Here is a 22,027-nt window from a genome sequence, read left to right as displayed (position 1 = left end):
CAGTGTTCAACTAATTCCACCTCCTACTTGCCAATTCTCCTAGTCATTTTTTGTAAGGTGGTGAAGATTGGTACGAAATCCCAACTTTTTGGAAAGAAATTAGAGCAAGTTTCATTATTTTATTATTATATTATTTTCTTTTAAGTTATTTTTCTATATTATATATTAGTACTATATTATATTTTCTCCATATTTGTGTTTTATTGTGCTCCCTTATTTTTATAAAAAAAAAAAAAAAAGTTTTCTTTAAGACAGTAAAATCTAAGGGGTTTTAGGTTGTTCGATTGATTATTATAGTTTGTAGATTATGATTTACTATGTTTGAGATGCAAACTATTTTAGTTTTGGTTATAATAGTCTGTGTATGGAGTGTAGATTATTTTAGTCAATGATAGAGAAAATAGTCTGTTTTGGCACCTAATATCACCTCGGCATTCTCCAGCATCCCTACAACATGAGTCTATTCAGGATGTCTTGTCCCCACTCACATATTTCCTAAGAAAATTCATAGGATGTCATCCAACATAAAATTGCTTCAAACTTAAGCATGTTCAACTTTGGAGTTCATTTGATCAAACCACAAATATATATATATATACACACACATACATATACCTTGTTGGCATAACTAGTAATCGTCTTTTAAAGTTTTTCTTAACCATAATTTCATATTCCCATCCCTCACATTTGGATGTGATTTTGGTTCATTCATATTCCCTTCTTGAACTTTACGTTAACGTGACACATATTTTTTATTAAAAAAATTCTAATCTTTTTTTAATTACTAAACTCAAACAAATATTTCTTTATATTATTTACTTTCTTTCTCTCCCCTTTCTCTCGTCATCTCGTCCTTCCATCTTCTTCCTTCTTTCATGCATTTAGAGTTGCACCTCATCAACAACATAAAAAACTCCTTTAGTTTCCATATTTATAACCACGTTATTTAAAAATTTGAAGTTCTATTAAACATGAAATTCAATTAAATATTTATAACCACGTTATTTAAAATTTTGAAGTTGTATTAAACATAAAATTCAAATTTATATTGAGTAGATGAAGGGTTATTTTTTTAATTTTGAACCTGTCAAAATCTTATCAGTAAAAAGTTAACAATGAATGGAGTTAGTAGATATTTTAAAATTCAGGAACATGTAAAACACTGAATTAAAAGTTGAATCACCTTTTAAACCACTGTGAAAAATTAAAAATCAAATAGCCAAGAACTTAAAAGACTACTTAATAAACTAGTAATATAACTTTTAAAAATCATTACACAGATCCACCAATCACAGTATAAAGGTTACAAAGCAACTTTTGACTTTGTTTAAACAGCCCTTTTTTTTAATTACTTTAAACGATTACTTTTAGAATTTTTTAAAGTATTGAGCTGCATGTTTCTATATATATTCCAATCACATTGGATCATTGCAATTTGCAGGTGTTAACTAACATTAATGAAAAATATAGTAAAATTTTAAAATAATTATAAATATAGTAAAATCTATTAGCGATAAACTCTATCATCGATAGACTTCTACCAACAATATAGTCTACTACGATTGGATCTAAATTTTACTATAATTGCAAATTCTTTTGCATTGTGCTATAGCTGCTAATAGTTTGGCTTGATTGCTAAATTTGCAACTATCCCCTTTTAATCATCAATGTTTAAGTGTATTTTTATAATCTTAAATAATAAGTTTAATTGCCATCATGAGTATAGCAGACATAAAGTATGTACTTTCGACCAAGAGATTCGAGATTCAAATATCCTACCTCATATATTGTCAAATTCAAATTATAAAAATGATAATAAATTTAATCCTTGAATTTTTACATGTGTGTTTAATATAGTTCATTAACAATTTAATTGTTTTTAAAAAGTTAATGAATCTATTATATATATAAAATTACATTTTGTGTCTAGTAAAACTTTAAATTTTTATTTTTTATTTTTGTCTACCAAGCTTAAATTTTAAAGTGATTAGATAAAAGAATTCAAAGTTTGGATAGACACAAAATTAAAAATTTAAATAATTCATTTAGGGTTAAATTGGACACAAATAAAAATGTTCTTGAACTAAAGTTGTTTTTTTTTTTTTTAACATCTTGAATTAAAGCTGTAATTTAGTTCTATTGATGGTAAATGTTAAAATGGGCTAATTCACATACTATTGTGTGAATTGGCAGAATTTTATAGAAAAAGAGAAGCCATCTTAAAAAGAAAAATTTCTAAATCCTCTCAATTTCAGGAGATTTTGGAAGAAATTTCCAACTTTTTTCCCTTATTATTCACTAGTTATTATATTAGTTTAATATTGGCATTTTGGTCTATATTTTAAAATCTGCCCAATTTTAGTCTACTTACTTTTCATTAATCTTAAAATTAGTTTCCACAGGTAGTTTATTATTGATTTTTTAAAAACCTTTTATTATCCATTAGTATTTTTACGGTAAATTTTGAGATATTTTCACATATGATATTTTTTAACAAAAATTATTATTAATTAACTAGTTTAAAAGAACTCAATTTAAAATTTATTGAAAGTATAGATATTAAAATTAGATAATAAAAAATATAAGGATTAAAATTAAATAAACAGATTAAAATGATATTTTTAGAGAATTTTAAAAACAAAAAATAAGGAAAATTATTTATATAAAATAGTAAAATTTGAATGGTATGAAATTGAGAATTGAGGAATGGAAATGGATTACACAAACAACAACATCGAAACTTTTAAATAGTAGTGATTAAAAAACATTAGAGATTAAATTAAAAAGAAATTATCCAAAATATTAGGACTAAAACGATGTTTCCAAGAAAAGAAAAGAAAAACATATCTCAACGGTCTAATTTATTATATAGTTAAATTTTAAGAAAATAATTAAAATTGTGACAGATAATTTCAAATTAATTTGGAGAAGCAAAATGACAATTTTTATTTTCGCTAAAACGTGGAGTATGCGCTGTCCTTCACGAGAAACAGAAGAGAGAGAGCAAGCAAGCGATTTTTCTGTTCTTTTTTTCTCTCTGTGTTATCATTTTTATTTTTTCTTTTGCTTCTTGTTTGTTAGTTCGTCCGGCTTCAACCTTTTGATTGTTCCGTAAAAGATTCCTTTTCGAATTTTCATCAATCTCCCATTTGGGTTTGTTTCTCTCTCAGATCTTCTTCAGCCTTCGACGTAATGCCCAACATTAATCACACCCACATTCTCATTCCTCTTTCCCCTTTCCCATTTCATTTTTCATACTAAAATCCTCAAACAAATCCTTCTATTCTCATTCTGATTCTTCTTTTTGCTTCAATTCTTCTTTTAGATCTCCCAGGCTCTGTTTTTGATCTTACCCATGTCGAAAGCTGGAGCGTTGGATCTTGCATCGGGCCTTGGCGGCAAGTTGGACAAGAACGAGGTCCTTTCCGCCGTTGAAAAGTAAAACATTCCCTCTCTTTCTACCCCCAGATTTTTTTTTTTTGTTTGGTTATGAACTCCTAACTTTAAAATCATGTATCTGAGTTCGTATGTGGTATGTGTTTTGGGCTGTTCAGAGAAACTATACGAGCTAGCCCATTCTCTTCTAGAGACATTTTGTTTGAATTCTACGTCTAAGCTTCTGCATGTTCTGTTTTTTTTCTTTTTGTGCAATTGGGCTATGACCCCTTGATCTGTTTTTGTTAATTTTAGATGTGGGTTGTTTGAACGAAAACAGGGCATTCTAGGATTGTGTACAATGCTGTGCGCTGTGATATGTAGTGCGAGTGGGAAAATTGTGTAGGATTTCTTGAATTGGATTAAGCTTTGGCCTGATTTGCTATATTTGAATTTTAGTTTGTTGTATCTTTGTTATTATGACCTCATTCTGTTCTGAAAGTGTTGCATTGTTGGATCAGGTACGAGAAGTACCATGTTTGTTATGGAGGTGAAGAGGAGGAGAGGAAAGCTAACTACACTGACATGGTAAAAAAAGATTGTTGTTCTCATTATCTTTCTTTTTTAGGTTGCCGTATAGTAGAATCACCCCCTTTGTCATTTTTATAAGCCTGTGTAATATGCATTACGACAGGTTAATAAATACTATGATCTTGTTACGAGCTTTTATGAGTTCGGTTGGGGCGAGTCGTTCCATTTTGCACCTAGGTATGATGTACTATCCTCCTTACCCTGCATTCAGCAGACCAGAATGTGTCTCTGTTTTTTGCAATCTTGAATCTAAACGTGTATATTTTCCACTCTAGATGGAAAGGTGAATCTCTGCGGGAGAGCATTAAAAGGCATGAGCACTTCCTTGCTTTGCAATTAGGTTTGAAACCTGGATATAAGGTTCGTGTCTTTGAGTTTTTCCATACAAAGATGGAGAAATCTTCTTCATTCGTTTCAAATTATGGAGAATAATTTTGTCTATGTTCTAGGTGTTGGATGTTGGATGTGGAATTGGTGGACCACTTAGAGAAATTGCGAGATTTAGGTGTGATTCATTAGCTAACTTTGAGTATTCTTTTTCCTTTAATTGATGATTGATGCTAAAATACATATCAGGCTACCTAACCTGAATTGGAATTATAATAATTCTAACAACTGCCTTGTTAACAGTCTCAACTGAACACTTCAATGCTGAATCGAGTATATATAGTTTCGTACCTTTGTTTTATATCTATGTTTATGGTAAGTATCTCATATCATATGACACTCTGTTGCAGTTCTACTTCAGTTACTGGATTGAACAACAACGAGTACCAGATTTCAAGAGGAAAGGTAGTTTCTTTTTTCCTGATCCTTTGATGAAGGATGTCAGGAACATTGTTTCTTAGAAATATCTTACTACCGTTTGTAAGATTTTGTTGATTTTCCTTTTTTACCTTTTTCATTGTCTCATTCGTCATAATTACTATTCTTCTATTGTTATGTTCTTATCAAGCTCTTGCAGTAAGGTAATAGTACTTTTCACTTATACTTTCTCAGGAATTGAATCGCGTTGCAAAAGTAGACAAGACTTGTGACTTTATCAAGGTTGGTTTTTTGTAGATTACATGTAGTCTTTCAAAAATTTGTTTATTTGCAATTTTAATTTGTTTGTGTTTTTTTAGAAAAGGAAAGACAAACAGTTAAATTTCAAAGGTTAATATTTTGTTCATTTTCTCCGTGCTGCAGGCTGACTTCATGAAAATGCCATTTCCTGACAATTCATTTGATGCAGTATATGCAATTGAAGCTACTTGTCATGCACCAGACGCAGTAAGCCTTAAAAATACGTTCTGAAGTATTAATTTCAGTTTATAGTTTGCAGCAGTAATTGTTGGTCTAGCATGAGTATTGTCGACAAGATTATATGCGCGTTAACCATCTTGGTTTGACTTTTTTTTCTTGTCTGGCAGTATGGGTGCTACAAGGAGATTTATAGGGTACTAAAGCCCGGCCAACATTTCGCTGCTTATGAATGGTGTATGACTGATGCTTTTGATCCAAATAATCAAGAACATCAAAAGATAAAGGTAATTCGGCTTCATCCCTTCTATTTAGCAGATTATTTGTCTGTGCCGCACTGATTTATATACAAATTACATTGACTAAGTTCCAATTGTGCAGGCAGAAATTGAGATTGGTGATGGTCTTCCAGATATCAGGTTGACAGGAAAATGCCTTGAAGCTTTAAAAGAAGCAGGCTTTGAGGTTAGTTGGAAAACAACCTCATATTATTAGTTTCTATTTTAATAAGAGACATCGTTATGACTTAAAAGCATTAATCTCATATTCATGGGGACATGACACCAGATTCTTTGGGAGAAAGATCTTGCTGTAAATTCGCCTCTTCCTTGGTACTTGCCTTTAGACAAAAGCCATTTCTCATTGAGTAGCTTCCGTCTAACAGCCCTTGGTCGTTTCATTACTAAAAATATGGTAAGCTTGATCAGATGTGACCTTGACAAGTCTGTCTTTTCTCAACAATGAAAAGTCAAGGAGAACCTTATTATTTTACCACGTATATGGGGGAAATTCAGGATGGAGTTAACAAGTACTGAGTCTGTTCTTGTTGTAGGTCAAAGTATTGGAGTTCGTTCGTCTTGCCCCCAAGGGTAGCCAAAGAGTTCAAGACTTTCTAGAGAAAGCTGCTGAAGGGCTCGTTGAGGGTGGAAAGTGAGTATGCCTTACAATGCTCTTGAAATTCTGTCTTTTGGATTTTGCACCCTCTTCCTGAAAGTTCATTATTCCTTTCTTGTTACATTAGATCGACGTAATATTTTTTAGCAGTTCTTGTAAAATGACCAGGGGAGGGTAAATTAGAGATAAAAATGTTCAAATCTAAAGTATTTCATATAATTATTTTAATCTAAGATGAACTAGGAGCAAGCTCCCTCCCCGTCCTTTTTCACCCTGCCCTTGAAACTGACAATGGTCCTTGGCACCATGATAGATCTTGGTGTATCCATCCTTATAATTTTGGTTTGTAAAAGAAACATTCTCTGAAAGCATACAAAATCAGTCCTACTCTTCCCCTCATCTTCCTCCCCCTCGAAAGGAATCTAGATTCGGGCTGCTTGAACTAGAAGAAGAGAGCCTCAGAGAGTAAGTGAGAATACAAGCGTCAGGTAGATTATTAGAGAAGGGGGAGAGGAATGAGCATTTGATCGAATGAGGAACTCTCTTTGTGATGGATAGTGTTCTTAAGATCCTAACTTCAAAATGTTCTTCAGATATAAATACAATTGAAAGCATTTTGTATCTCTCTGTCTCTCTTATACTTTAACTTTATCCAGAACTCGTGTAAGTCGCTCATACGATGCTTCTTAATGTTCTCAGGAAAGAGATATTTACACCAATGTATTTCTTCTTGGCGCGGAAGCCACTTTCAGCCAGTGAGTAGTTTGAAAAATGCATAGCAACTTTTTTGCTGCTGCTACAACTCACTTATGGAGTTTTTGCAGTCATCCTGAAGAATATGTTTTTGGCTTAATTTAACCATTCTATAGCTTCTTCTTTTTTTCCTTTTTTCTTTTCCTTTTCCTTTATGGTGTGGGGGGTAAAGTTGCCTTTTGCTTTTCTGGAATTAGTTTTAAGTGGGTCATCTTGGTTCCTAGGGAGATGATTAGTCGGAGCCCTTCTGCTTTCAATTTTCTTGTTTGTTATGTTTATGCAATAAATGAGTTTCTTTCTGATCTTATGTAGGATGTCGTTCTTCTTTTGGCAATCTTGATTTTCATTTGTTTTATAAAATGGTTTTCTGCCACATTCTTCACTGTTTGTTCCATCTATCATCGGTATACCGTACTGTACGTAGAAATTGTTGACGAACATGAAAAGTTATATGGTTAAAGATTTTGACAAAAAGATCACCATGATGAATATAATTTGTTGAAGAAGAGCATAAAATCATATGCATTATTTGTAGATGTCGATATTTTATTTACTATAATATTGAGATTTCAACGTTTTTTTTTCCTATCGATGTCAAGATTGAATTGCTTGTGAACTCGGTCTATATGAACCACCATTTGTCATTTGCATTCATGTTATGCAAATTCTACGAGCAAAGAATAAAGCTTAACAAATTGAGAAAAGAACATATATTCTCGTTAGGGTTCGATGTAACAATTTTCTCAAGGTTTCCTTACAAGGAAATAATACTTGTATTGCTCAATACAAAATTTTCCAAATCTAACGATCAAAAAGATTAGGTAAGCTATGATTTTTTTACCCCCTACTGTATAAATTCAAATCTTTCCTTCAACCCTTTGAGAAAAAAATGATGAAAATATGACTTATGAAACCACATCCATGTGTTTTTTTAATTAATCAATTTGTTTGTTTATTTATTTTTTATATATGAGGTCTGCATCTTGTGAGCCCGAATGGGGATTTTGAAGTAATTTAAAAAAAAATAAAAAATAAATAGGCGCATGGCTGACATTTTTGTGCAGCCAAAAATCTGACACTTGAAATATATATCTTCTGCAGCCAATGAAAATGTGTCAATTCAAATCCCAGCTCATCACAAGCAATCAATCAAAATGGGCAGTAGCCAACCATTAAGCAACTAAACTAAAAATTGTTGTTAATTTCCTTAATTGTTACTTTCTTATTTCTTGTTGGATTTTTATTACTGCTAGAAAAAATTACCTTGGCCAATAGTGTCAACGATTGCACAGTTTGTGGGTATTTACCAGAGTTTTATGGGGGTAAATAGTTACCGATTAGAAAATCCAAAGACTAAGTCGTTATTTTTTAAAGTTCAGTAACTAAATTATTGTTTTCATAAGAGTTCAGGAACCAATAGTGATTTTTAACTATATATTTTTTTTACTATGTTAGAAAAATGGTATGTATTAGAGATTAAGTGAAACCTAATCCTTATCTTAAAAGAAATCAATAGTTACATTTAAAATGATTTGAAAGTTTAGTATTAATTATAGTTCAAGGATAAAAAAAGTAATAATTGATGTAGATATGAGAGAGAAGAACCTTAGAGTAATATCATGTGCAATTATTAATGTCAAGTTAAACTTTCAAGTTTAAATTTGGGGGTATATTTGTTCTCCCAAAAAGTGACAAAAGAGAGAAGGAATCAATTAATTGAGTCATTCATTGTAGGGTATGTTTGGTTCTCCATCTATGACAAAAGAGCAAGGTAATTAATTGAGTCATTTATTTTAATGGGGTATTTTTGTGTAAATTTGGGGTTAATTTGAAAATTAAAAAGTTAAATAAGACTTCATGAAGTATTTTGAAAAGTATGCCATTAACATTTTTTAAATATATATAAGGGTTGTTTTTAAATATAATAAAACAAACTAAAATATTTACAAATAATAACCAGATATGACAATCTATCTGTGATATATCGTGATAGACTACTATCTGTGTTTATTATTTAAAATAATTTTTCCATATTTTATCCCACTTTAATGTCTTTTTTTTCCAAAGTTATTATTGATTTTTTGGCTCCTAAAAATTTTTACAAATGAACAAAGACTATATATATATATATATATATATTGATTCCTAGGCATCGTTTAGTAATTATTTGATTTTTTTATTTTTAGTTTTTGAAAATTAAGCCTATAAATACTCATTTCACCTCTAAATTTATAATTTTGCTGTCTACTTTTTAACAATGTTTTCAAATACCAAGTCAAATTTTGAAAATTAAAAAATATATATATTTTTAAAAACTTGCGTTTTGTTTTTTAAATTGGGCTAAGAATTCAACTATTCTACCTAAAAAAGATGCAACCCTTGTAAGAAATGAGAGAAAGTAGGCTTAAGTTTTAAAATCCAAAAACAAAAAAATGAATTGGTTAAAGAACCCTTGATCCGACAGACCCCAAAACCAATTTGATTTCAACTCCTAAGATAAATTAGATAATAGATTACTTAAACGATCCAACAAACCAAATATTGAACAAAGTTTTACAACTCCCATCAACCTTTGATCTTCAAAACACTCCACAAGCAAGATAGATCAATTCTCACTTGAATGCTCCAAATATTCATACATTCAATCTCAAGAACACACAAGAAACAAAGCTTAAAAAGTTTTCAATGTTTATAATCCAAAATTTTATGTTTACAAATCTTCTTCTCCTCAAATGTTAAAATTACAACACTATTTAAACTAATTGGAAAGACACTATGAAATGACACAACTTTTCATCTATTAAATACATTAATCTTCGATAAATACAAATGCATAATCTAAATGAATATATAGAATATTAATAATGTAAATGAATCTGCATTTTCAGATAGTATGCATCTAGAATGAAAATGTGTCTTTAGATGCATGAAAGTGGCAATTTTTTACCATGGGTAGGAACCTTAGCTTGGAAGTAAACATTAAATGTTCTAGCTCCTATCATTGTCAATTATTTGCTTATCACTAAACTTAGTCAATAAAAGCGTATAGTTTTCTCATTATAATAAAGTTTATTTTCATGATTGTGTTTATTTGACTTTGAATATATACTATCGGGTCTCATGCGTGTTTTAGAGAACTTGCCTTAAAATTATCATAAAATAAAAACAGTTCCTTAACACTCACATAGATGATTCCTATAAAAAAATATCGTGTATATTGTTTCATAAATAATTATTTAACTAAATTCATAAGTCATATTTCCGCTGTCTCATCATCCTTAGAATAGATAAGAGAAAAATTCAGTGTGCAGTGCTCATCGTCATTTAAGGATTGATTTGCCAATTGAATCTAGATCTTGGATCTCCAAACAACTAAGTTGGATGACCTCTTTGATTAACTTGTTAATTTTAGGCTTTAATCTCATTCTCCTTGATGAACTTTCAACCAACTGTATCTAGTTGGACTTTTCGTATAAAACAAATCTATAATATGCAATAATTTCACTAGAAAATAATTGTCTGAATGTATAATTTCACTAGAAAATAATTGTCTGAATGTATCATGTCTTCATCATATGTCAAGACGTATTCTTGTTCATTAAGTTTGGCTCTTCCAATTAGGAGTGTTCAAATAAATCAACAACCCAAACAACCCAGACTACCCAACCCTTGGGTTAATTTTGTTCTTGGGTTGGGTTGGGTTGAATTTTTTCTATTTTTATTGGATTGGGTTGTGTGTTGGCTAAAAAAAATCTGGGTTGACCCAACCCAACTGGAATATTATATATATATATATTCCTCTTTGTGTAAAGTTTGATTTCTTTGTATTGATTAATTTTTGAATTTTTAATCCCTCTCGATCAAGTTGCTTTGCTCCTTCTCCTATACCTGGCTGCTTCTCGCTCACCAAAGCTACGGATCGGTAAGAAGACTGGCTTAGCTTTCCCTTTGTCTGCTCCTTAAGCAAGATTCCCCATAAAGAAAATAGTCCGAGTGTTGGCTAGTGATATCTAGGATTGCAGCGAAAATCGTGCTTGTTGCAGGGATCAGTCGGGAGTTGCTGATCCCGACTAAGAAAGGGATGTGCTTGCATCCTCATCAATAGGAACGTAAGAAGACTCAGAGTTGTTATTCCGCGAAGTCTTCCACATCGATTGGTTGGGTTGTATATATATATTCCTTTTTGTTTAAAGTTTGATTTCTTTTTATTGATTAATTTTGGAATTTTTATATTTTTTCTTTGGAAATTATTATGATATTTGTCTTTTTTTAAAAGTTTACAATAAATATCATAGATATTTGGTATTTAGCATCTTAATTTTATGAGATTTTAGTTATTAGTCATGTGTTGTATATAAATTTACATATTTTTAATTAAAAAAAAAAAAAAAAAGTTATAAACCGACAACCCAACCCAACCCAACCTTGTAGGTCATTTGGGTTGCTAATCAAACCAACCCAAATTTTCAGATTGGTCCATAAAATATCTTCAACTCAACTCAACCCAACCCATGTACACCCCTACTTCCAATAGTGGTTTGACTATTAGAAGTGCATGTACGAGGTATAAGGTTATATTTACTTAGGAATAACTTCCTTTTTTCCCTACTTTGTGGTGTATTTTCCATATCACATTTGCCTGGGTGTTTACAAAACTATCAAGAAAACCTTTTGATTCAATACTTTGTTGTTCACTCCTAGACAAACCACAAGTTTTTCTAGGTGTTATCCCCTTGCTCATATTTTGTCTATGAGGGTGGGGATTTTTTATCTTTTTCTTTTCTTTTCTTTTTTCTCATATTGCTGATACCTAAAATAATCCACTCAAATACATATTCTTAGCATGTATATCATAAAATTTAATTAATCGTTTTTCGACTGGAATCATTTTGGAAAGCTCCATTTTGTATCTAAAACTTTGTCAATTATAAATTTTATCTGAACCAACAACTTTTGTTTATATGTGTTGAACGAGAAATTTTGAACCAATCACAAATTGTCACATCATTTACTAAGTTAATGACAAAATTTCAAATAATTGAATTTTGGACTAATTAGAAGTCGCCATGTGTCCCAAATTGAAGTCGAAGACAAATTCGGATGATGCAACATGGTTTCATCATGACCGTTGAATCATATAAGATTAATTTGACCCAATTTGATATAATCTTATGGGTTAAATTAGCAAAAAAAAAGGGGGTTGAATTTGACCGAAATGTCAAATCAAGCCAAAATCCAACTAATTGGGCCCAAAGGCCAGGTACATAGACCAACCAAGTCCAAGCCCACGAAGCCCACCTATGAACTCTATAAATAGAGAAGCTCTCCTCATTTGGAGAGGTTAGCAATTCTACACTCCAGAGAGCTTAGAGGAATTCTCTACAATCAGAAGACTCCTTGACTCCTGAAGCTGACCACGCTTGAAAACTGAAGTTCTTTGAAGACACAAGCATTCTGAAGGCTGAAAAAGATACAAGCATTCTGAACACGCTTGAAGACTGAAGTCCTTTGAAGATACAAATATTCTTCCAAGACTCGAAGCTCAAGAACATCCACACGCCCTGCTTCTATACATCAAGCGTACGCATTCAACCGATAGAGAATCAGAGGATCAAACACTAGAGATCGAACCACATCGCATCAAATTAACATCAACATCAATACCAACTTAAGTTCAACTCCACGAAACAAGTTTCTCCAGAAGCCTCGTGTGAACACTAATCCTCTAAGAAGATCAACAAGCCCAAAGGTCGATCGTCCAAAAAGATCAACAAGCCTAAAGGCCGATCATCCTTGAAGATCATAAAGCCCAAAAGTCGATCATCCAAGAAGATCAACAAGTCGAAAGGCCGATCATCCAAGACGATCAACAAGCCTAAAGGTCGATCATGCCAGAAGATCATCAAAGCCCAAAAGCCGATCATCCGAAGATCAACAAGCCCAAAAGCCGATCATCCAAGAAAATCAACAAGCCCAAGGACGATCATCCAAGAAGATCATCAAGCCCAAAGGACGATCATCCAAGAAGATCATCAAGCCCAAAGGCATATCATCCAAGAAGATCAACAAGTCCAAAGACCTATCGTTCAAAAAGATTAACCAGCTTAAGGATTATAGTTTATTTTGAAAGCATCAAATTACTATGTATTAGAGATTGTACTCATCTTCCACAAAATTAATACAAATATAAAGTTCAAGTTCCACGAAATAAATTTCTCTTGAAATATCGTGCGAACAATATGTTTTCTCAAATGAGTTCTAAAAATTCTTTGTTGAATAAACATGATTGTACACATGGTAAAGTTTTTTTATCCAATTTGTTCTAAGTATTATTTTTGTAAAGGTATTTTGTATGCTCCCATGTATAAAATGCAAGTTTTTTTTTTTCTTTGGAAGCTTTTTCCTCATATAAAATAGGAGCATCATCTATGAATTTTTTTCCAAATTTAAAATGGTGAGACAAAATATATTTTCTTAGCATGTATATCATGAAAAACCTGACAAAAAATGGTTTGTTTGGCATCATTTAAAATCAACTCCACCAAAAATTTTAAGTCTCTCCTTATATGGTTTGGAGTGAAAATGACTTCCAATCACTTGACCTTTACATTGATGTTCTTTTCAACGCTTATAAGAGCGGATAGAGTGGTGGAACATTTTTTTTTTTTTGCAAGGGTGATAGATTGCTAAAAAGAGAGTGGGTCCTCACGGTTTGAGGTTAAAGCACAAACAAAAACAACCAAACAAGCCAACCAGCATAGGCCAAAAATAGCCAAAGCACCCAACAAAATACACATAACTCAAGGGAAAATGTCCCAAGAAGAAGAAGAGTCACCTTGAGCCCTACAAGAGAAGTCCTAGACCATTTTGAACAACAAAAAAAAGTCTCAAATGTAACATCTAGATTAATCACGTGGAAAAGACGAATAGTGACATAACGAAGAGGCAGGTTACGTTCTCACCAAATATAGTAGATAGGAGCAGTAGTCAATCTTGATGATTGATGATTATTATTTATTGTCATTAATTTTTATTAGTTCATTCGTGACATATCATAATAGTTACTTTTTATAGTATTCTTTTTTAAAATATCATATTTTCTTTTGTTTTCTCACCTTTATTTTATGTATTATTTAATTAAAATTATCTGGTTTAATTTTAATTTATAATTCATGGTAGACATTACCAAACTATAATTGATAAAATTCAATTATAATAAATATAATCATTTTTATTTTTTTAAAATGAATGGTAGCAATAAATTTTTTTAAAATATATGTTTTTTTTTTATGAAGTTTTCAATTTATACTTCTAAATTTTGAGAGTATAATTACTTTAAACCATCTACTAACAATTGTATCAATTTAAATTCTAAATTTCTGCAAATGTATCCATTAACACCCTATTCCGCACTTAGTTAAAACAAAATATCATAGAAAACATATAGTTGTTTCAATTAAATTTCTAAAAGTAAATCAATTTAAACTCTATATTAAGATTACATATAAAAATTGTCTATGCATTTTATTCTTTTACATGTTGAGGCTTATTCAAATGATATATTATTAAAATGGACAATTAAAATTGATGCATGAACAATTTCAAAGGTAATCTTAGTGAAGAGTTTAAATTGATTCACTAATGAAAATTTAGGAGTTTAATTGATAAAATTATAATTTTCACACGACATTTATCCAAACAAAAGTATAAATTAATTCACTTACAAAAAGTTTATGGTTTATATTATACAATAATTAAATTTTAAATTGATATAACTCTCAAAATTTACGAGGTAAATGAATATTTTCACTCATTTCTATAACTAGCCAAGAACCACGTATGTATGCATGTGAAATCTTATAATTTTTATTTAAAAAAGTTTAAACAAAGTGATATTTTTAGCATGTAATAAAAAAATCACATATTTTTATTTAATTGCCACAAACTTATAAAAGTTAGAAATGTAACCATTTTTATTTTTATAATTTCATATCATCGTCTTTTCCATAAACAAATTCTTTTATTTAGTACAGTACAAAAAAAAAAAATTTGCTAGTAGTTATCTTATTAGTTGTGACTATTTGAAGAGAATGACAAAATTGTTGTGGACTTGAAGAGCACTATGGAAATATGAATACCAATAAAATATATTAAAATAAATTAAATTAAATATAATTATCACACCCTTCCTCTGATTATCTTCTAAACCAAAGAAGGGAGGTAAAGAGAGTAATTGTCAACCTTCTTAAGACAACTACGGTCCATTATAAACCTGTAAACTTGTTTCCTAAGCACATGTTAACCTGATAGACAATATCATAGCCATACTCATACCAGATAATCTTCACATCTTACATTAACTTAACACATATGCTAACATTGAGGATTCACGGCATTACATAAGTACTTAAACTGTAGCAAATATTTACAAACTCTAACTCATGTCTCTACTCTGACATCCTATGACATGTACAAATGTAATCAGGGTTAAACAAACATAGTGGACCACCTAGACTTAAGTTCCTTAGAAAAATCCTGTTAAGTGACTGACTGGCATATCTACTCGGCTCCGGGACGTCGACCGCTATTTGGGGAGAAAAACTTTTGAAAACATGAGCTTAAAAATGCTCAATGAGTAACTATTAAAAAACGTTATTTTCATTCATAAATAATGTCAACATGCTTTCATTTATAAATATTACAAACATGCTTTCATTTATAAATATTACAAACATGCTTTCATTTAAACATCACAGTCTCATAATCAGAGTTTTGAAACAAAAACTGATAACATGAATCATATTAACTGAAAACCCTGAAACAAACTCATCATAATCATACCGTAAAAAGATACCATTACTCCTCTACTTGAACTAGGGGTGAGCATGTTAGACCAAAAAACCGACACGACCGACCCAAACCTGCCGAAATGGAGTCGAACGGTCGAAAATCGGACGAAATTGATCGATGTCGGTTTACGATTTTTTAAACCGATTTGAATGGCGGCCAAGGTGAGTTATCGGTCGGGTCTCGACCTGACCCGACTGATTTATTATTTTAAAAAAAATCAATTTATTATGTGTGTATAAAATGGCATTTTAAAAAATAAAAATGGTTAGGGTTTCTTTTTGTTCTTCTTCGTTCTTCCATTCCAGCAAGGCAACGCCAGCCAACCGATCTTCATGCTTCCAGTTCCAGTCCAACCTTCTTCGTTCTTCCATTCCAGTGCCAACTGATCGTTGCAGTTGCAGCCTGTAGGTCCGTTCTAGCCGATCTTCTTCGTTCTTCCATTCCAGCACTAGTCGATTGTTGAGTTGCAGCCTGCAGGTCCGTATCCGTTCCAACCGATCTTCTTCATTCTTCTTCGTTCTTACACTGCACAGTGCACATATGATTTTTACATTCAAATAAAAAAATAGAGTTATTTATATGTAAATTTTATTTCTGTTGGTGTTGGAGAAAACTGAATACTCAATAAATATTGTCAAATGATTCCCCATTATTGAATGTAAAATTCTACCTATGCGAATATGCGTATGATAGTATCCTGTTATTATTTCTCTGCCTATTTTTCTATAAGAATTCTTCAATGCTTCCCCATTATTTAAGTAGATATCTAAACTTAAGACGATTGAAAATACTCGAGTTGTTGATTCTACTCTTAAGTCATCACTCATTAGATTGAAAATTAGATATGTTAATTAGTAGATAATTATATCCCCTTAAAATTATATATATATATATATATATATATATATATATGAGAGAGAATATGAGGATAAAATAGAATGGATTGAAAAATCTAATGACAAAAGAGGATGTAAAATCAAATAAAAAAGGAAAAAAGGAAAAGAAAATAGATGAATAACACATATAAGATTATGGAAGGGTGAATGTGAAGACAAAAGTGGCTCACCTATATCATAAAATTATTTGCTTGTTATAAAGTGGCTCCCGTCATCCTATTCAATCTACACAATTGAATCATAGTTTTATATACATCGTTTGAATGTCATTCTTTTATTTTATTAATCATTGAAAACAAAACTTAGTTTTATATACATCTTTGGTTTGCAATTTCTGTGCTCTAAGCTTAGTAAGCTACATTCATTAGTTGGTCTTTATGTTTAAGCTAGTTATTTGAGCTTAGACTATTTATATAGACTTAAAGGTATTGTGTGTTCTTGCATGGATTCCTTATTTCCTCATGTTTCATGCATAAGGTGATAAGGGTATGGGTATATGAGTTTTTGTAAATACTTTGAGACTTGAGTTTTTGTAAGGCTGAAATACTTTGATTTTTTGTGAATTGTGTGATATTGAAGTTTGACATGGTATGATTCAGCTACATGGATTCAACGGATATGGATTTTGATGGAACTGCAACCGATACTTCAAAAAATGAACGAGATGCATAAACGGATGCCAATACAAATATCGTTGATGTTGATTCAGCAAATGAGACATCAGATGTTCCAAATCCACCAAAAACAATTAAGGTTGTGAAAAAAACCATGGTTTGGGATCATTTTGAGAGGCTAAAAGGTGATCCTATAGACCCTCATGCTCAATGTAAGTACTGTGGAGTTGTCTATGCATGTCATTCTAAACGTAATGGTACTGGGACTATGAAGAATCATTTGAAAAATTATAAAAAAATACCCTAGCTTTCAAAACTAAAGACAAAGACAATGTTGGGGATAATACGTCACAACTTGTATGTGAATCATATAGTTTAGAGAGTTGTCGGGAAGTATTGGTTGAAATGGTAATTGTTGACGAATTAACATTCAAGTATGTAGAAGGTAAAGGATTTAAAAAATTTGTCGATAGATTAACATGTGCAAGTCAACCTAGATTTACTGTTCCGTCTCAGTTTACTGTGGCTAAAGATGTGCTTAAGTTGTATGTTAATGAGAAAAAGCGTTTGAAAGACATGTTTGTGAACAAGAAGTATAGAGTTTTTCTCACTACGGATTGTTGGACATCGGAACAAAATATAAATTACATGGTACTAATTGCCCATTTTATAGATTCTTATTGGAGATTACATAAAAGGATACTTAGTTTTTGTCCAATTGAGAATCATAAAGGTGATACTATTGGTAAAACCATTGAAAAGAATTTGAAGGATTGGGGCATTGAAAGGGTAATGACTTTGACGGTTGATAATGTTAGTTCGAATGACACTGCCATTGCTTATCTTCTGAAAATATTCAATAAAGGATTATTGTTTGGTAGAGAATTTCTGCATGTTTATTGTTGTGCTCATATATTAAATCTCATATTATGTGATGCTTTTAAGGAACATAATGATTGCATTGAAAAGATTTGATATGTTGTACGATTTATAAGATCTTCTCCTGCACGTTTTTCTAAATTTAATAAGTGCATTGAAATTGAAAAAAAAAAATCTTGTAAGAGTTATGTGTGTCTTGATATTCCCACTAGATGGAACTTTACATATTTGATGCTTGAGGCATCTGTGAAGTTTGAAAAGGCTTTTGATAGATTAGAAGATGAAGTTGCTTCTTATAGGCACGATTTGTCACCAAATAAGGAAGATTGGACAAATACTAAGATGTTGATTAGGTTTTTAAAAGTCTTTTATGATGTGATGTTGAAAATTTCAGGCTCTTTGTACACCACTTCGAATATGGTTTTTCATCAGATTACAGTGGTTAAGAATTGTATACGTTTAAATGTTGATAGTGCAAATGCAATGCTAGTTGGAATGGCCAATAGCATGAAGGCCAAAATTAAGAAATATTGGGGGAACAATGAAAAGAATAATTTATTGTTGTATATTTCTATTGTGCTAGATCCTCGAAAAAAAAAAACTAAAGTTTGTATCTTTTTGCCTTAAAAATTTTTTGGGCCAAAGGTTGCCAAATCTATGGGAAATGTAGTGGACCAATGTTGTAGACGTCTCTTTCATGAGTATAGTACTACTCAGAGTGGGAGTGGGAGTGGGAGTACTACTACTACTAATACACCAATTGTCTTAGCCTCAGAGACCATGATTGATTGTGATCAAACTGAAAAGTGAATGAACTCTTATTCAAGAGTACCTACGAGTGAAAGCATATCTTTCCAATTCATTGTGACAGAATTTCCACATATACATTCAAACATACTAAAATTCATTCATAATGCTAAAGAGATCGAAAGATCATACCAGTTGAAGACTTCTTCTTAATAGCAAATCTCGCTTTTGCTGAGACGGTAAGCTATTGCTCGGTAAAACCCAATCGTCTATCTCAAACAGTCACCACACGAACAGAAGAAAACGGAGATGACAACACCACTCAGAGCCCTCAGTATTCTTGGAGTGAGAATCTAAAGGGTGGGCTTTGTTCGGATTTGGTAGAGGGAAGAAGAAAGAGAGATCGTATACAACGATCAAGCAAGTGGGAGATAGGCTCGTCTATCGTATAGACAAAATGCTTGATCGTTTAGGTAAAGTATACGATCATGTAGGAAAAAGGTAAGCGATCGTATAGTAAATATCGGGCACTAAACGATCTCTTAGGTAAAGGTAAATGATAGTTTAGTAAATAGCACACGTAGGTTTGATCGTTAAGCGATCGTGCAGGCACTATCGTATAGGCACAGATTTTCTAATCGATGACACACTTCAACACAATGATCTCGTATATCCCATGCTTAACACACCGTGAGCTATTTATGCATCTCAAAATGATCTTTCATCTTACTCATCCGTTATTAAAACATAAGAGATTCCATCCCATTGCCCCTTTAACCGTCCAATGAATGTGATCACATCATATTCATAATTTATGAATTAATATCATATATTAAGCATATTATTTTTCCTCCACTATATATAAATCATATTTATATCCAATTTCCTCCAAATTAATGTATCTCATACATAAAGTTAATTATATCATATATAATTAACTAATTCAATTATATATATAACCGAACTCCCTCTTGTCAATTTGAATATTTCAAACTGATCTAAAAACTGACTCTCAACTTGTATCCAAGCTACCAAGGGGACCTTATGGACCTATAGCTCGAAGCTTCAACGGTACGTGAATAGCTGACTAAACTCTTTAGTCACGATATCCACCATATGTTAACTATCAGCCATTCCACTAAAGACTGACAGTTGAACTCTTCTTGCCATAGATATATTTCTATGTCCATTGGATATAACCAATCATCAATATGATGACCCTTCATAGATGCTCGTAAGCAGGCCATTTTACCGTTTTGCCCCTATAGTTAAATCTTACTCCTTAGGTACCATTGATCTCTCTAATGAACAATACAACATAGTCCTACTATGTGTGAACACCTCTCGGACCATGAGAAGGTGTGTGGCGCCACATTGTTCAAGCCCTAGGATTAGCCCTTATGAGAGCAATCTATCTACTTACCCCTGCTTCGGGGAAGGAGTGAACTCCATCTTGTGAAGCTGAGTTCCCAGCTCCCAAATCAGACGAATCCTCAACGGAGTTATATGACGAGACGTTAACACTTCGAGGTCGGGTCTTATACAAACTCTTTGTATAGGACACCTCCGCTCGCATGTCCACTACAGGAATGATCAGGATCAAACCATCCGTGACAAGTCACAACATTTGCAATAATTCTATAAAGCGGGTCGCGTCTGTAATGTTACCAGGATAAGGTTTACCTTCTATATCCAGATACTACAGACTATTTTGGTTGTCAATTAAGACATGATCCACTTGTATGTCACTACATACATGTTTAAGTTACATAAAGACAACCGGGGATATAAAGTTTATTGGTTTGTGGTAAAATAAAAACATCTAAATGTGCAAAGTCAAGAAGTGAAATAAATATCATATATATTATACATCACAAGCGTTCTTACAAAGTTGTTTACAAACTACAAGACACGAGACTTTATGGCACATACCCCAACAAAAAGGCGGGTGAAGACTTTGTTTATGATACAATTGATATTGATTTTGAAGGCAATGAGACTACACCTTTCGAACAGGGGTCAGAGATTGATATTTATTTGTTGGAAGCCAATGTTAAGAATGAAGGTGATTTTGACATACTTCAATGGTGGAAAATGAACAATCATCGGTTTGAGGTTCTTAGTCGTATGGCTAGATATATTTTGGCAATTCCAGTATCTACTGGAGCGTCTAAGTCGGCTTTTAGTACAGGAGAACATGTTGTTGATTCATCACATTGTTCATTGTCTCCAAAAATAGTGGAGGCTCTCATTTGTACTAAAAAATGGCTAAATTTTGGTCCAATAGATCTTGAAGTTTAACATGACATGGAAGAAGCTTCATTATTTGAAGAAGGTCTTTTTTCAATTGTTTATCTTTAAACTTTATTTATTTATATTTTGTAGTTGTAACTTGTTAGTTTAAAACCTTAATGAGATTGTCTTTCTCTTCTTAATCTTAATTATATAGGATTCAGAGCGGTTATGGACAATTAAAAAGAGATTCAAGACCTTCTAGATTTTACAAAGTTGTCAATTATCAATTAAGCATTTATCATTTAATTTTGGTTGTATTTGACTATTTATGACGTACTAGTTTTTGTGTTTAATTGTAATTTGGTTGTATTTGACTTTATGTTGTAATTTCTAATTTGATTGTATGTGTCATGTGATATTTCTATTTGTGACGTACAATTTTGACTCTCGTATTAGTTTTGTTTTGAAATATATATGTAATATGTATTATGTGCTTCTTTAAGCAATTAAGCGAAGTGAACACAATCCCAAACAATGGAACATATTAATTGTTAAATATTAAGGGTTGTCAAATTAAATCATATCAATATTTTATTTTTAATTCCTCTATTCCATAAGTATTAAAATGTGAAATAGTATCTTGAATTCTGAATCACAATCACAAATTAAGAGAGAAAACTAAACATGATTGATAAGGAAGAAAAAGGAAGTTTAAAAATAGTTGATTTTTTTATTTGTATTAAAAAATTGATATTTATAACGATAATGATTTATAACTAAATATAACTTTTACCAAATAGCAAATAATACTAACTATTAAATATATAATTTTTTCTAAGAATTTTAATAAATAAACATAATTAATATTTGAATCATATTCAAATATTTATTTCCTCTCAAATAAACCTTATATAATGTATTAAATACATTATATTAATTATATCATATATA

General features: G+C 31.5%; 1 protein-coding gene across 3 annotated transcripts; it reads left to right on the top strand.

Moving 5' to 3' along the window:
• The first annotated feature begins 2,967 nt into the window (after positions 1 to 2,967).
• LOC120089794 (cycloartenol-C-24-methyltransferase) lies at positions 2,968 to 7,228 on the top strand. Of its 3 annotated transcripts, none has more exons than XM_039047192.1 (14): positions 2,968 to 3,438; positions 3,716 to 3,777; positions 3,897 to 3,963; positions 4,070 to 4,143; positions 4,242 to 4,326; positions 4,416 to 4,471; positions 4,704 to 4,758; positions 4,966 to 5,013; positions 5,155 to 5,238; positions 5,379 to 5,495; positions 5,590 to 5,673; positions 5,776 to 5,901; positions 6,041 to 6,138; positions 6,802 to 7,228. In XM_039047192.1, exons 2-14 carry the CDS (start codon positions 3,737 to 3,739, stop codon positions 6,863 to 6,865), a joined length of 999 nt encoding a protein of 332 aa, XP_038903120.1. In that variant the 5' UTR covers positions 2,968 to 3,438; positions 3,716 to 3,736; the 3' UTR covers positions 6,866 to 7,228. The 3 variants fall into 3 exon arrangements, with proteins under 3 accessions (XP_038903120.1, XP_038903119.1, XP_038903118.1); XM_039047191.1 differs by lacking the exon at positions 3,716 to 3,777 and having other exon boundaries at positions 2,969 to 3,153; positions 3,326 to 3,438; XM_039047190.1 differs by lacking the exon at positions 3,716 to 3,777 and having other exon boundaries at positions 2,970 to 3,189; positions 3,326 to 3,438.
• Positions 7,229 to 22,027: the final 14,799 nt, after the last annotated feature.

Source organism: Benincasa hispida, chromosome 11, assembly GCF_009727055.1.
Source record: "Benincasa hispida cultivar B227 chromosome 11, ASM972705v1, whole genome shotgun sequence".
In the NCBI taxonomy this organism is placed as follows: Eukaryota; Viridiplantae; Streptophyta; class Magnoliopsida; order Cucurbitales; family Cucurbitaceae; genus Benincasa; species Benincasa hispida.
This window is presented reverse-complemented; position numbering and strand designations above follow the sequence as displayed.

Excerpts from the sequence above, each read along its gene's own strand:
- LOC120089794 (XM_039047191.1), top strand. The coding sequence starts at position 3,356 with ATGTCGAAAGCTGGAGCGTTGGATCTTGCATCGGGCCTTGGCGGCAAG. Across the intron at positions 4,327-4,415 it reads GTTTGAAACCTGGATATAAG|GTGTTGGATGTTGGATGTGG; the intron begins GTTCGTGTCTTT and ends TCTATGTTCTAG. Across the intron at positions 5,674-5,775 it reads TAAAAGAAGCAGGCTTTGAG|ATTCTTTGGGAGAAAGATCT; the intron begins GTTAGTTGGAAA and ends ACATGACACCAG.